Source organism: Danio rerio, chromosome 2 (assembly GCF_052040795.2).
Source record: "Danio rerio strain M-AB ecotype USA chromosome 2, GRCz13ab, whole genome shotgun sequence".
NCBI classification, from domain to species: domain Eukaryota; kingdom Metazoa; phylum Chordata; class Actinopteri; order Cypriniformes; family Danionidae; genus Danio; species Danio rerio.
Window position 1 is genome coordinate 33858931 of NC_141022.1, and position 16070 is coordinate 33875000.

The following is a 16070-nucleotide window of genomic DNA, read 5'->3' on the forward strand; positions in this document are numbered from 1 at the left end:
CATACAAATCCACCATGTATATTAAAGGTCATCCAAAAATTCTCATTCTGTGATGATCACATACTCATTCTCCACTTGTTTCAGTTTTTTCTGAGTATGGTCAAAACCAGTAGCCCTTCACTTCCATACATTTTTTGTTGATGTTTTTACTTTGTCAGTGGTGGCTTCAAAATATTTTCTTTTGTGTTTAACGGAAATAAATAACCTCATAAAGGTTTTACATAACTTCAGAGTGTGTTATTGGTTTGTTCATTATTGTTAGTGTTATTGTTTCATTATAGGTACGGTCCCTTTAAGATTTAAACTCGTCGATCACTCTTTTCTGTTCTAACAAGCTCTTGTCTCTCACAATAGGGGTCACGATGGAGATGCAGAATCTTGTGCAGAGGAGAATCTACCCCTTTCTCCTGATGGTGGTGTTTCTGATGGGGATCCTCTCTTTTCAAATCCGACAATTCAAGCGCCTTTATGAGCACATCAAGAATGACAAGTGAGTCTCTAGGAGTGTCTAGAAATTCACTCTTTAGGAGATGGTACTAGTGGATTTAATTTTAAATAAAATTTCATAAACTAATAGTTTTATCAAGGAAGTGTGCATTTGAATAAAAAATGACAGAAAAGACACTTGTACCCTTGCAAAATCTCTATAGTAATAATATATTATAAAATGTATTATTGTCAATGAGGTTCATCGTCATCAAAGCAGACAATCTGATTTATTGTTTGCACTGTCATTGATCATCATTATGCACAAGAAAGCAGTATGGAAGAAAGCAGTGGAAGTATGACGAAACCGCTGACAATATACAAGATTTTGAAATCGCTTTAAATACGCGCTCAACTGCACTTTTTCAGTTTCACGTTTGCATGTCACGGATGCACATTTGCTATTATTCTCTGCCAGTCATCTGTCCTTATGTCTTCATTTATTCAGTGCTACAGCCTAGTAATAATAATAATAATTTCTTACATTTATGCTAGACACTCATAGCGCTTTACACAGTGGGGGAATCTCCTTATCCACCAATTGTGTGCAGCATCCACCTGGATGACACAACAGCAGCCATATTGTGGCAGACCGCACACCACACACCAGCTGCTTGGTGGAGAGGAGACAGAGTGAGAAAGCCAATTATGATATGGGGATGGTTTGGAGGCCATGATGGACAGAGGCCAGTGGGCAAATTTAGCCAGGATGCCAGGGTTAAACCCCTACTCTTTTTCGAAAGACATTCTGGGATTTTTGATGACCAGAGAGAATAAGGACCTTGGTTAATGTCTCATCAAAAAAAAAAAAAAAAAAAAAACAGCCCTCACTGAGCAGTATAGAGTCCCAATGAATATACTGGGGCGTTAGGACTCACACAGGTTGAGTGCCTCCTGCTGGCCTCACTAACACCTCACTAACATCCAGGTACTAACCGGGCGCAGACCTGCTTGGCTTCAGTGGTGACCATGTGGGCCTAGAACCTCAAGTTTAATACCTAAAAGTTTCATAAGTTTAGATGATATTACAAATTTATTAAAAAGTGTTGTATAATTAATTAAAACTATTGAATTCCAGGGACTAAGCTGAAGGAAAGTAAAAGCTTTTTTTAGGGATATGATTTTTTTTTTTGTTAGGGTGGAATGTTAAAGTATATTAGGCTACTCAATTTAACTGGACATAATATTTTTAATATTTGGAATTGTTGTCTGACTAGTAGTTTATCATATGAAATAAAGAGCCACTAAATTACAGGAAAAATTATATTCTTTGGACTCTTCTTCCTTCTTTTTTTATCCTTGGCTGATCACATGCCTGATTTCTCTTAAATGCAGTATATTATTACCAAACTTTTTTTTTTTATAAAGTTTTAATGTAATTAAATCAAGTATGGCTGATTAAATCAAATAAATTACAAAGGTACATATTAAAAAATATTTGATTGTTAAATGAAAATGTTGCATATGAATAAATACATTACATTTTGTAGTAAAATCACTGACAAGTTTCTTACCAGAGAAATTTCAGTAAGAAACTAGTTACTTTTAATATTTTCAATTTCTATAAAGCATTCTGTGAATATATTGATGCATTGTATTGATAATATTATGATACAAACTTTTTGTTTAATTTTTTTTATATTTCAGTTATTTCTTCCAATTTTTTTGTACGTTTTGTTTTTTATGACATTTTTATTTTTAACTTGTTATGCTTTCTTGCATTTCTCTATTTACACGTTGACGTGTGTTTGAAAATGCAAACATAAGAAATAGGTTTCAAAATGAAAGTATTTGAAAATGCCTTTGTCGTCTCAATGTAAACTGCACAAAGCTCATTACTGACAGCCTTTTTTTTGTCCAGGCTTTATGTTTTATGCTGATGTGTCCTCTGGTTTTTATTTGCAGGTACCTGGTTGGACAGAGACTAGTGAACTATGAACGGAAAGCTGGCAAAGCCAGTGCCAGCACACACAGCAGTTCAGTTCAGGAGTAAAGAGCTGGATTGAGCATGTGCAAATGACTGAATGAGCCTTTCTCTCCTGCTCCCTGTGCTTACCTGTGATGTGTGCATTCAAACATCCATCACATTCACTAAAAGACTCCACAAACGGACCTCTGGTCTTTCTGAGCCTGCCAGCAAAAAGGGGCGAAAGAGCCATGTACATAAACAGGCCTGCAGCCAACCAACCATGGATTTAAAAAAACAATGTCTCACTCCTAAAAAAAGAAAAAAAAATGAAGTATGTGTATTAATTTATTAAATCTAGTTGTTACTTTGTTTGTGCTAAGACTCGACCCTCTCGGGTCTTTCATCACCCCTCATGGAGAGGCCGGTCAGACTTCAGGTCTCTGAACAAACGTCTGGGTCATAATGGAGCTGGACTGTCGCATTAGTACTTTTGTTTTTTTATTTATTAGTTCTGAGTTTTCAATGAAATTATATGATCTTTAAGTTTTCAAATGAGAGGCTTTTGTTGATTTGATGCTATGGATAGTGTGTCTCTTACGTTAATTTCCCAATGCTTTACCCTCTCTGATATTATGTGCAGAGCTGATGAGGCGGGGTTTAATGGTTAAGCCACACTCATACACTTCCGGTCACGTGGGAAAGAGGGAATTTCATTCAGCAGCAGTTTTCGCGGGACTGTTGTTGACCAGTTTAAGAATATTGAAGCACAGAGTCAGTATCTAGCAGCCGAACGCCTAGATTGCCGGTAGTGTTTATGGCTCACAGTGAGCTGCAAAGCCTACCTCTGTCTGCTAGCTCTTCTTTAACTCTGGAAAAAGTCCTTTGAGTAGCTTAGAAGAGTGCTAATCGTGTCAGTGGTTGAGCTAGCATATTTGTTTGCTGTTCAAGTTGATATTGACCGTTGTATGTCCGTCTCGTTCTCAGCATGGCCTACTCAACACTTTCTCATTAACGTAACACTGGCACGTACACAAGTTGCACTTTTTTAGAAATTAAAAAATAAGAGAAGAGAAGCATCTTTTAAGAGCAGCAATAGTTCGGAAACCCTTTAGACCAAATTTTTTAACTCGCTATAATTCATCAAACTGATCAAATCGGCTGAAGCGTATGGTTTATTATGAGTCTTGGTGGGAGAGGCATCTGTTTTATGTCTGTAGATAAAGAGGAGATCCACAACACACATTTGTAAATAATGTAACTTTACGATTGTTCGTAGCAGAGTATTTTTTTTTCTTCATTTCAGGTTTGCTGCGTCTGTTACAAGTTCACGATTCCCTGAAGGGTTTGTCTCAGACGGCTTTAGACATAGTGTTAATCAGCGCTGAGATTCTATAAGTGACCTTATAGTATCTTATTACACTGAAACTGATACTGTATGCTTCTTGATAGCTTGCGCTCCTCTGGAAGGCAAATGTTCTATTTTTATATGTGCAACTAGTGACACCGTTTTCATCTTTGATCGTCCATCGATTTGATTTCCTCAAGTTTTTGTTTTGTTTTCCTGAGGTCAGCTAGAATCCAGGTTAAGGTAGTGGTCCAGAACTAAACTCCTTTGTTTGTCTGGTTTACTAAGCCTTTTCTTTTTTCATAGCATGTTTGTGTGAGAAATATTCAGTATTCTGAATGTTTTCAAACCTTCTGCTGGGAGGCTCTCGCTGTAACAATTACATCCTCAAAAAGGCAGACCTTTTTTTTTGTTTTGTTTTTTGAAAACTTTTATTACAAATATTAAATCACAAAGTGTGGTATGCACTGTGCGTTTTTGTCGTCTTTAATCAATTTTGGAAAAGTTAGTGTACATATTTTGAACAATTGAATGAGATACTCAGGGTTTACATTAGCGGCCTCTTGATGGTACCTGGTTTGACCTCATTTTGCCTGACTGATTCTGTATGCTGTAGAGTCAACAAGGAGCTGCAAATATTCCACTGAGATTTTGCTCCATTTTGACATGAAAGTGTCACGCGGTAGCTCCAGATTCACAAAATGGACACTGTGGTCATAGAGAGCTGGACATGGACAGCAATACTCTGGCTGTGGTGTTCACAGTCCACACTGTAAAAAATCCTGGGTTCCACACAATTCATTTGTGTTGGGATGACATGACAAAATTAAGTTGGCTCATCATTTTTACAAATTTAAAGAAATTGAACATAAAATCAAATATAAAAAAATGAACATTAAGTTGTCTCAAGAAAAAAACTCAAGAATTATGTTTTCGGCTCATTTTAAATTAGTATTTTGAAAAAACAGCAAGCAATATTTATTTTGTTACTATGTTTTTTTTTTCGCTAACTCGGATTGCTATACTTAAAATGTTTCATTCGTATGTAAAATGTATATAAATATACTGAAAAAAAATGTTTCGGTAATCTTCAATCAAAGTCTGATCGTTTGCTTCCACATTTGTAGAGGTGGACCTTTTGTAAACATCAACCTGAGGGCTTCCATAGCAACTGTGCTTACTGACAAGCCACACATTAATTTCAGATGAAAGCGTCATTAACTTTATAGCTCACTGATAGACATTTACTCACGGGGAACTGTTTCAGCACATGGACGTACATTAAATATGCACAGAGCCAGTTCAGAGAGCAATTAAAGAAAGAGGAAAATGCTAAAAACATGTTTTAAATTTGAATGCAGAACCGAAAAACCACAATAACTGTATGCGTTTGAACTGTAGAGGTTGAACTGAATGGTTCAATATTATATTGAGTTCTGTGGTGTTCCTGGTTTTATGCATCATAGTGGTGTTTAAAACTTCTTGCTTTGTAAAACATCTGGTTTTTAAATGGCTATTCAAATAATGAAAACTTCACCAAAAGCTATAAAGGTAGAGAAAATCAGTAGATGCCCTTTTCCATTAAATAATAAAAAAAAAATTGTTTCTTCATTTTCTTTTCTGCTTAATCTTTTTATTAATCAGGAGAATGAACCTCTAACTTATCCAGCATATGTTTTACACAGCGGATGCCCTTACAGCTGCAAACCATAACTAGGAAACACCCATACACATTCACACAGATACACTACAGACAATTTAGATTACCCAATACACCTATAGCTCATGTCTTTGAACTTTTGGGAGAAATTACAACTTTTTATTACATTTTTTTTGTCCTCACAATTAAGAAGAAACAAGAAACTCTGAATAACAGTCACAACTGTCAAATGAAACGTCAATATATTTATTTGGAACGTAATGCGAGATGTCAACTAGTTTAGAACTTGAAGATCATGATGGTTTTTTTGCCTCTGATTTTCAATTATGAATTACACTAGTGTTTTCTGGTTATTTCAGATGAGCATATTTCCTGTTGGCATAATCTACAGTACTTCTGTAGTGCGCTACTACAAATTCCTTGCACTACTATAGAAATAGAAACTTTGCATGCAAAAAAAAAAAAAAACTTATTTTTTACAAATACAGTCATGTCAGTGTTTTACATAAAAGGCTACGGATGCGGCTACGGATGCTCAAAGTTCATGATCTTCAGCCTAATATGCATTGTGGATTAGTGACATAATCGGACCAGTTTTGTAACAGATGTATGGGATGAAAAGTGACCTGCTTTTACAGTTTTCTCAGTCTCTGATACATTTATTAAATCAAAATTGAAATCTGCAAAACAGTAGGTTCATTTCTCAAAACAGCGTGTACAAATATCAAAACAGCATGGATGACCTGCAAAGGCCAGTCTCTTGCTCAAAATCATCAGCTCATCTCTCAAAACTAAATTTCTGTCAATAAACGTGCCAGTGCCATCAGAATTAAAAGTCATTGTGTACGGATAAGGCAGTCAAATTAGTCATTAGTCATATTGTTAAAGGCTACTCTGGAGGGGTGTTCTGATGTAAACTATATAGAGTATATAGCACGACTGGTGTCTGTGTGTGGCTGTCTTACCAGCTAATAGAGTGAGCACACTTTCATTCTGCCCAATCAGAATTGCACGACCTTACTTTGTGGAACGCCCACAAAAAACAAACAAACACAAAAGCGTGGACAAGTTGGATGACGGCGTCTGCCACTTTAGAAGCATAGACGAATTACTATCAAAGAAAAACGGCATTTAGGTAATATGTGAATATCTTGGTTTTAAAGTCACAGACACCGTACAAAACTGGTCGTTTGTAAGAGCTGTATCTAAAAAAAAAAGCACCGCAGGCGGCTAAATGAAGAGTGTCATGTTAAAAATCAACTGAAAGTATTGCCTCAGTTTACACTCAGTCTAGTAGCCAGCAATAAGAAAGTACAATTTCCGAGTTTTTTTTTTTGTTACATTGTATGAAAAAACATCACAAAGATGAGATTGTAAAACAGACCAAAATAATACATTTTGATCAGCGACATAAGCAACTGATAATGTAGGAAACATCAGAGAATTGCACAATCATTTGCATGGATGTAGAAAAAAGCATTTGTGACTTGTTCAAAGGAAAGAGAAACTACTTTTCTGATGTAACAATGATTAAAAGATTGAACAAGTAGTTTTGAGTATTTCAATTTTGATCTGAGAAATGGACCAAAGTGACTGAGAAAAACTGTAATATGCTTCACACAGTGTTGTTAGAATGTACCGCTTTAATCAGCATTTATGACAAAAAGTAGCCTAATACTGAAATCAGGGTGTCTGCTGGGTCTTATGTCTAAAATTTTAAAAACAATATTTTAGGCATTAAAAAGTCTTAAATCCATGTAAATATTGCGTTTTGTGTTTTACATCATTTTAACCAGGGGTTCAATTTCCTTTGTCCATAAAGCTATACCCATTCGGGCCGACATCCATCCAATCACCAACAATCCATCCTAGTAAAATCAGGGAAAGAAAACTAAAAACAATTACACAGTTCCCCATGATAATAACAGAACAATATACTCCTTTACATTATCTTTCATTTATACAAAGCTTATAACAAATTATTACAGAAATAAGGGGGAGTAGACATAATTATGAAACTTAAGGTTTTATAACAGAAATGCATTAGGTTTAATAGAAGTTACTCAATCAATTTGGACTAAAAGCCAACAAACATATAATTTAGATTATTTATGTAAATGCCTCCACAATAAATTTAATTTTAATGATGTTAAATGTGTCATTTAAAAAAACAAAATAAATATTATGGTGAAAAAAGTGTATACATTTAACTACGATAATCTTGTTTTAACACATTAAAGTATGTCACTGAGAAATAATTACATTTGATTTTTTTTTATAGCAACCGGGCCATTAGAAATAATCATTAGTGTTTAACCCTCTATAAGTCTAAAATTTAATTCATAATAGTCTTAAAAGGGTCCTAAAAAGTCTTAAGTTTGACTTGATGAAACCTGCAGAAACCCTGTGAAATAAAAAATACTGAAAAATGAGTGAAGTAGCCTGGCCAACTAATAAACAAAAGTTAATGATACTAACCTTTTACACTGAAGTCTATCAAAAAGCAATAAAAGCTTTTAACAAAATAAAAAAGGCAAATTAATAACTGAAAATAAAAAGAAAGATTATTCAATTATAATTGTATACTAAATACTGAAGTTGATCGTTTTTTATTTACTCCAAACAACCTCTAGGATGTGCTGTTTCTAATGTATTTTGACCAGAAACGTCAACACAAAACATGCCTTTATACAGTACATCATCCCAAAACCACATAATCCAAGGATTGTAGTTTGGCAGCGGCAGTTTTTGTGTGGCCAAAACATTAAAAGTGGCAGTGTGTGTAGATTGTGTTTGTTATCGATGTATAGGACACAAATGAAAGAACAGCTTATCCACAACAGCATGTTATTTCTGCTGCATCCAATTAACCTTCCACTAATCCGGCGAGAAGGCTTGTGGAGCCAATGGTAGATCACAGTCAAAACAGACTATCAAAGTGTGGAAAGACACAGTGAATGTGCTTGTGAGTATCAAAGTTGGCTAAAAATAGACCCATAGAGATTAATAATAGTACATCACAGTGCTAGTCTGAAGTTCCTATGTATAAACAGACATCAGCAGTGTTTGGTGCTGCCATGCTCATCATTCCTGAATGCAAATTTGCTGCAATGCCTGGAAGAAGAAATGATTCTGCATTGATTCCTCGGACAGTAAGATTACTGTTCGGCACATGTAACTGTGAAAGGGGAGGGAGGAATAGAGACAGAAAGAGACTAAGGGGATTAGGAGGCTTCTCTCCAAACAGTAACCATGCCAGTCAGAGCATTTTCCGATGGAAGTCTTGTTGAATCCTTTGAACTATTGGTGAATTTTCCAACAAGACTCGGACTGGATCACAGAGCTAGTCAAGTCGTGAATCATGGGATAATTTAGTTGGAAATAAAACAAGGGTATGTATATGACAACCAAAAACCAAAGCTGGACTTGCTCATGAAGAGCACAGGATGTGGATGATCTGGAGAAGATGACTCTGGTTTGACTTCTGTTTCCACAGGTTTTCTTCATGTAATACAGGTAATCGGGTCAAGAACTGGATTTGAGGATTAATATTCATTATGTGACGGTTTCATTCTGGATGCTGGAAGATTTTTGCTATTGTGCTGCACCTGTCGGATTGTTAAATGGTGCTAATAACTGAGAATGGTGTTGCAGGAGGTGTTGTTCTGGTCAAGGTTCACAAACATGACACTGAGGACAACCGAGCAAGAGGCTGGACCAATGAGGAGTCCTCCATTCAGAGCTCCACTGTTGTAGAGCCAAACGAGGACTCTTACTATGCAGATGATGATGAAGACCACCATTTTTATGATGATGATGATGACGATGATGATGTCTACCAGGAGTTTGAGGAGTTGGACTTCTCAAAACTTCCAGATAGCAGAAGCATGGCATCAGATGACTCCTTCTACCCACCTGATGATTCGCTCAGCTTCGAGAAATGCCCGAGTCCTGAGAGCCCAGAGCCGGTCAGCTTTTTCAAGGCATGCTGCAGCAACAACGTCATCATCGTCAAGATCATGATAAGACAAGGTGTGACTGAGGCTGAGGTGCGAGAAGTGGACAAAAATAACAGAGTAAGTTTTTATGAATATGTAAATGCCAATGAACTGAATGATAAATATGACTGTTTTCAAACAGGTTTCCTAAACATTCTCACTCAGGGTTGCCAGGTTTTTCACAACGAAAACCATTCATTCATTCATTCATTTTCTTGTCGGCTTAGTCTCTTTATTAATCTGGGGTCGCCACAGCGGAATGAACCGCCAACTTATCCAGCAAGTTTTTACGCAGCGGATGCCCTTCCAGCCGCAACCCATCTCTGGGAAACATCCACACACACATTCACACACAAACTCATACACTACGGACAATTTAGCTTTCCCAATTCACCTGTACTTCATGTTTTTGGACTGTGGGGGAAACCGGAGCACCCGGAAAAAACCCAAGCGAAGGCAGGGAGAACATGCAAACTCCACACAGAAACGCCAACTGAGCCGAAGCTCGAATCAGCGACTCAGCGACCTTCTTTCTGTGAGGTGACAGCACTACCTACTGCACCACTGCTTCGCAACAAAAAAAGGAAAAAATAAATAAATAAATATATATAAATATATAAAAATTAAATATTCAATATATATATTATTCATAAAAATGACATATTTTACATCACCATATAGATTATAAACAGTTTCTTCTATGAAAATAACTATATTAGTTATAAAGATTATTTTATTTAAAAAATTACAGCAAATCTGACCAACTGGGATAGCGCTACAGATTCAAAAACTTAATTAAATTATAAATTGACTTTCTTTTGTAAATTACATGTACATATTTAGCTAATATTTAGCAACAATCCTGAAGAGTCCTGAAGGCTTGCAGAGTAAGTTTTGGGTTGGCAAATCTAAACTGGTTAAGATCAGGTTAAGTGGTTTCACAACACTTGATATTATTCTCTGTTAGCTCATGGTTTAATCCATAGTTTGTGATCAACTCTGGACTGCATGCACCTGAAAGTGTGACACGTGCAGCCAACAGCTGTATCAGTTTGATTTATATGTCATGAGAGAGTCCATAGTGCACTTCTCTATTAACGATTAAAGATGACATTGGATACCCATTTTACACAAGTTGATATGATTCTTAGGGCCTTAATGAAACGTCTAAGACTTACTTTGATTAAGTTTCTCAACTGTCGTGTACATAAACACTGTTTTTACCCTGCCAAAAGCACCTCAGTTCAAAGTGAGCTGTTTTACTTTATATCAATTTAAATATAAATGAGCTGCTGCTCCCCAGCCCCTGTCTGAGACTGCAGGATCATGGCTGTGTTTTAGCATACTGATTCATTCTGGAGGACCAAACTCAGTGCTGTAAACAATGCCTAACAAAGCCTCAAACTGCTGACTTTTGTCTGTTTGACTGACATAAAGAATTAATTGAAGCTGTTTCTAATGACAGAATGTAAGATTGTCCCATGGCTGTCTTAGTCGTACAGTGACAATCATCACATAATTTATCCATTCTTGACATTACAGCCCGCCATTATCAGTATAAAATGTATTTAAAAAAACATCTATATATGAAAAGTGACATTGGTGTATTTAACACATGCTCAACTGCAGTTTCTGAGCTGGTTAAAGTGGAAATCAACAAACACAGCTCTGCACATGAACGATGAGGATCTGATCCTTAACACCAGTGAACTGAAGCTCTTTTCTTTTGAACAGGAACTTAACTAAATACAAACAGATCTACAAGAAGGAAAATTTAAACCGATGCCACCTTTAAAATCCAAATTTTTAGGAATTTGAATTTGCAGAAGTAGGTTGGAGAAGGTTAGCCATGTAGTTAGCATTTTGACAAAACCTGCTCAAAACTAACCCACCATTATGAGCTATAGCACTCAGTGTTTGCTCAATCTACATGTGAAACAATACTGGACAAAAATCCAAATTTCAGATTTCTTCCAATCTGTTTTCATAGAACAGAAAACTGATGCACACACATCTCTACTCCAAAATTGTGCTTTCTTCATCCTAGCACAGTTTTTACATCATTGGATGAATAGATCTTCAACGCAGCCATATAAATATAACTGGTACAATGTCAAACCTGTGAAATTTAAAAAGCAACCTGCATCAAGTGGTTTAAAGAATTCCGAATTCCAATAGAAAACTTGGCAACTATGCTCTCAGTCCTTACAGTGGTCAAAATACAGCAAGCCTAGCCCCAAAACTTGTACCATTGGTTGAATCTGTGTTGCTGGTTGGGGTAATAATATAAATAATATTTTGAAAAGTGCCTCGATGTTTACAATTTTTAATGAAGTTGAACTACATATAGCTTAATCTTTCACTATTTGCTACAACAGTTTCTTGAGAATTTAAGATAAAAGTAAAGCTCATATACGACAGGTCTGAATACATCTAAGTGGTAAAAAGATCTAGCTTTACTTTGTTCTCTTTTTTAATATTTAGCAGCACAGGGGGTTGAAACATCAGTCGTAAAAATTCTATTGCAGTAAGAATCTCATGCAGTGAATAAAAACCCCAATTGTTATGATCCTTGCTTTGAGTTTTCTGAACATTGGAATAATGAACACATTATTTTCCAGGATCCATTCAGTAAAACTATTTGTTAAAAGAGTAGCGTTCTTGGCTGAGAGAAGTCCTTTCACTCCCTTAGCCCTGAGAAGCTTATAATTATGACAATGTGGGTGATAACAGTGTCATGTTTATGCAAAGCTATTATCATATCAAAGAGTCTTTAAGCATGCATGATCCACACAGGGCTCCTCGGGGAATGAGCTCATGCGCTGACAGTGTCTCCTTCCTCCAGAAATATCGACAGTGAGCTGGAGACTTTCATCTGTACATAAATATGACATACAAGGCAGAATCTATAAGAAAATAAATCTGGCTTAAATGGCAGCTGTAAGCAAAACATGTGTCTTCTTGATAGGGATAATTTGTATTGACTCTCTCTATATATATTAGTTTGCGGTGATGTCTTCATTGACTTGACACCCACTACATATTCAATATATGTAAATGGAAGTCCAGCAGTTTGAAAACTGATGTTCAGGGTTGCTAAGGGCTCAGTGGAAAAGATAAATAAGTGTAAACTGTGGGTGAAAAAATGATGTGATCAATATTAGGTCATGACGACATATGTTTTGATGTTACTTTAACTTATTCAAAGAGATTAAGTTTGATGTTTAAAATGATAGCTTGCACAAAAGTTTAAATTCCCATTTGCTCATTCTTGACTTGCTCAAAAGCAGCTTTTGAGTTGTTGTTTTTTTGTTTTGTTTTTTTAGTTGAACATAAAAGAAGATAAAACATATTGGGAAACTGTAACCATGGACATGTATAGTATTCATTCATTCATTCATTCATTCATTTCCTTCGGCGTAGTCCCTTTATTCATCTGGGGTCACCACAGTGAAATGAACCGCCAATTTATCCAGCATATGTTTTACACAGTGGATGCCTTTCCAGCAACCCAACATTGGGAAACAACCATACACTCTCATTCACACACATACACTAAGGCTAATTTAGGTTCAATTCACCTACTGTACTGTATGTCTTTAGACTATGAGGGGAAACCGGAGCGCCTGGAGGAAACACATGAAGAACATGCAAACTCCACACAGAAATATCAAGTGACCGAGCCAGGGCTTAAACAAGTGACCTTCTTGATGTGAAGTGACAGTGCTAACCACTGAGCCACCATGTCGCCTGACATGCATGCATGAAAGTCAATGGTCACAGGTTTCCAATATTTTTTAAAATAATCTCTTTTGTGTTCAGCAGAACGAGAACAAACCTTCAAACATGTTTTCAACAAGTAGAGGATAAATAAATGATGGCAGAATTTTCATTTTGGGTGAACTAGCCCTTTAAGGTCATTAATTTGATTCAAAATCATTTAAGACAGAAACTATAAAAAAAAGGTGAGTTTGACAATACTGTATACATATAGCCTTTACTCTCTAAATGTAATCATGAAAATAATTATAGTTCTTAATAAATTATTTTTTATTTAAGACAATTATACATGTATAAAATGCGCATTAGACCAGGGTCTTATCTCCTGTTTCCAAAATGCATCACAAACTGCTTAAGAAACTGTTGTACTATGATAATTGGTGATGAAAATAAATGATGTTCAATAAGATGTACTTGTTTTTACTAACTGTTTATTCAGTTAAACATGATTTTTAAACTGTAGGCCCACATAAGCTCGAAACCGATTTTTGATCTAAACTGAATCTAAACAGAAATGGAAATAAGACGTGGAGTATGCATATTTTAGTGGCATTATTGAAGTAAACACCGCGTTCAGTAAACACCGTCATGTAGGACTTTTCGTCATATTTTCCAACATTCCAAAATGCAATTCACAACTGTAAATAAATGAAAAACACTTGTGAATCACAAATCAAAGAAACAGTTAATTAACAAATATGCTTTACAGTGTATAAAAGTTATTCTAGACCCGGAGAACAGATTAACCATAGGTGACTAGTCAAATGAACCTATTTCCAAAAAGGTGGAGTGTTCCTTTAAGTCAAATCTTTCTCTCAACGTCCAGAAGTGTTACGACACCATGATCTCCAGCTGAATCTCATGGGTGTGCACCCATCCAGCTAAGCTCTGGAACAGATGGGATTTTGGTGCAGCCCAATCAGATCGTAATCATTCTTGAGCTTTTAAAAGGCTCTTGAAGACATCAAAATACTGCAGGACTCTGCCTAGACAAGGATTTTTCGGCATGTCATATGAGGAGAGAAACCCTAATTTGTCCATTAAGCTCAGAACTTATAATGTAAGTGTAAAGAAATCTGGCTGTAGGCCATAGAAGGCTAAATTTGAATCCGCCACCCATTGTCATGCCAAATTATATGTGAGAATTGAGATGACTTCCTTCCCCAATGAATCATTTGAACTCAAATTGCATTGACTGCTGCTAAACGCGTCTGTCTGGCTGAAAATAGAGCCTATAATAAATGAAGCATCACCTATTGCCTGTTCTTTTGTGCCTCAGCAGTCAATGAGATAATGTCTGTATTGAAAAAAGATACTCGTCTGCACTTTACAGTCTAGTACAAACATTTAATTTCTCAGTGGGCTTCTTGATAGCAAAAAAACCATCAAATCGATTTGGATTTTATGATGTTAAAACCTTGACGTTCATTTGACATCCACACATTGATACCCTTTTAACTTCCAAAATTGTGACACAAAAACTAATATAATATACAGACATTTCTGTAATCGATTTTTGATACCAATAAAAGACGTCAAATTGATGTCATGCCGAAAGTTGTTAAAGTGTCACAAAAAACTAAAACACATTTTTTGAGAAGTTGACAGTCTCTCTTTCTCTCTCTCTCTCTCTCTCTCTCTCTCTCTCTCTCTCTCTCTCTCTCTCTCTCTCTCTCTCTCTCTCTCTCTCTCTCTCTCTCTCTCTATATATATATATATATATATATATATATATATATATATATATATATATAAATATATATGTCCCACGCTGCTAAAAACAGTATTAGGACACATATATTACTCAAACAAAACAAAAACGGGTTGTTTTTGCAGTTTTAAGAGCAAATTCGTTCTTCCGAAAAGAAATTTTGAAGCAGTGTGTTGATTGGCTGACAGCACAGCACAACGTGACGTCATTAAGTTTTTAGCATGTATGTGCATTATTTATGAGGAAGACTTGGTTTAAACCAATCAGCCCGCTCTATTGTGAACAAGATGCAACTTCATTAATATGCATGAGATAGCTTCATTTCTTTTTAGCTGATACAAAGTTCAGAGTAGCATGGTCCAAATAATGTTACCAAGCACAATTAAATTTGATAGATAAAGAAATGTTCAGAGACATGTTTTGTTTTATAGTGTCCCAAAACAAAAGTGGCTTTTTCATTTCCCCGCAACAGTGTTGTCAGTCGTGCAACTGCAGCACATGCACCATCTCAAAAGTGCTTGCATTCACCAAGAATAAACTAATATTGCAGCTCATATAAAAAAAAGTTACTTCTATTAGGATGACATATGCAAATAAGTTATATGTCAAGATCATCTGTGCAATATCAGACACCACCTGTGAGAACATTTCACAGTTATTATCGTTAACTCAGTTCATCTCATTTACATCAAGCAGTCCGTGCAGGGCTGGTGGGCGCATGCAGATTTTTTTTGTTAGTTTCGATGAGTGATGATTTCAAATGCAACAAATCTGTTAATATAAAACTTGTAGTAGCTGCATAATTTTTGGTGGGTGCGACTAAATTTTTGCTGGTGTGGCTACATTTTTAAAGTTAGGAGCACCGGCGCTAACAGAGCAAAAATGTTAACTTCCAGCCCTGTATCATCAACAGTACTTTTTCAGTTTTTGAAGACGTACCTAAGTCAAAATGAATGAAGTTACTAAGTTTATTGTAATATAACTACAACATTTCAGATGGCAAAGTTTGATAGCATTCTCAGATCCGCTGTAAATGCTGCGCTCCGAATCACTGTCTATCTCTCCTGATTCTGCGTTTGTGTTGCCGGGCGTGCAAATCAGCTGTTGTGCACATAATGAGAGTTTTCATGCAAACCATCGCCTCTTTTGCCACTCGACACTCTCACCTAAACAAAGCGAGA

General features: G+C 36.0%; 2 protein-coding genes and 1 long non-coding RNA gene across 7 annotated transcripts in view; 2 read left to right on the forward strand and 1 right to left on the reverse strand.

Moving 5' to 3' along the window:
* Nucleotides 1–4816, forward strand: part of marchf6 (membrane-associated ring finger (C3HC4) 6) — a 37725-nt gene extending 32909 nt beyond the window's left edge. For 3 of the 4 annotated variants that reach the window (XM_087238398.1, XM_087238400.1, XM_087238399.1), the window contains 2 exons: nt 355–490; nt 2392–4207. In XM_087238398.1, the coding sequence (XP_087094524.1) occupies nt 355–490; nt 2392–2479 (224 nt within the window). In that variant the 3' untranslated portion in view covers nt 2480–4207. 4 annotated transcript variants of the gene reach the window in all.
* LOC147846402 (uncharacterized) lies at nt 420–2705 on the reverse strand. The gene is made up of 2 exons (XR_015478643.1): nt 1268–2705; nt 420–1044 (listed from the first exon to the last, which is right to left on the reverse strand). It is a non-coding gene; the product is annotated as an uncharacterized LOC147846402 (long non-coding RNA).
* Nucleotides 4817–8316: 3500 nt separating the features above from the next.
* ankrd33bb (ankyrin repeat domain 33Bb) overlaps nt 8317–16070 on the forward strand; it is a 31219-nt gene continuing 23465 nt past the window's right edge. Inside the window, exons 1-2 of one of the 2 annotated variants that reach the window (XM_087240987.1) lie at nt 8317–8792; nt 8897–9476. In XM_087240987.1, coding sequence (XP_087097113.1) covers nt 9024–9476 — 453 coding nt within the window. In that variant the 5' untranslated portion in view covers nt 8317–8792; nt 8897–9023. The remainder of the gene's footprint in view (nt 8793–8896; nt 9477–16070) is intronic. The other variant, XM_087240988.1, reaches the window with a different exon arrangement.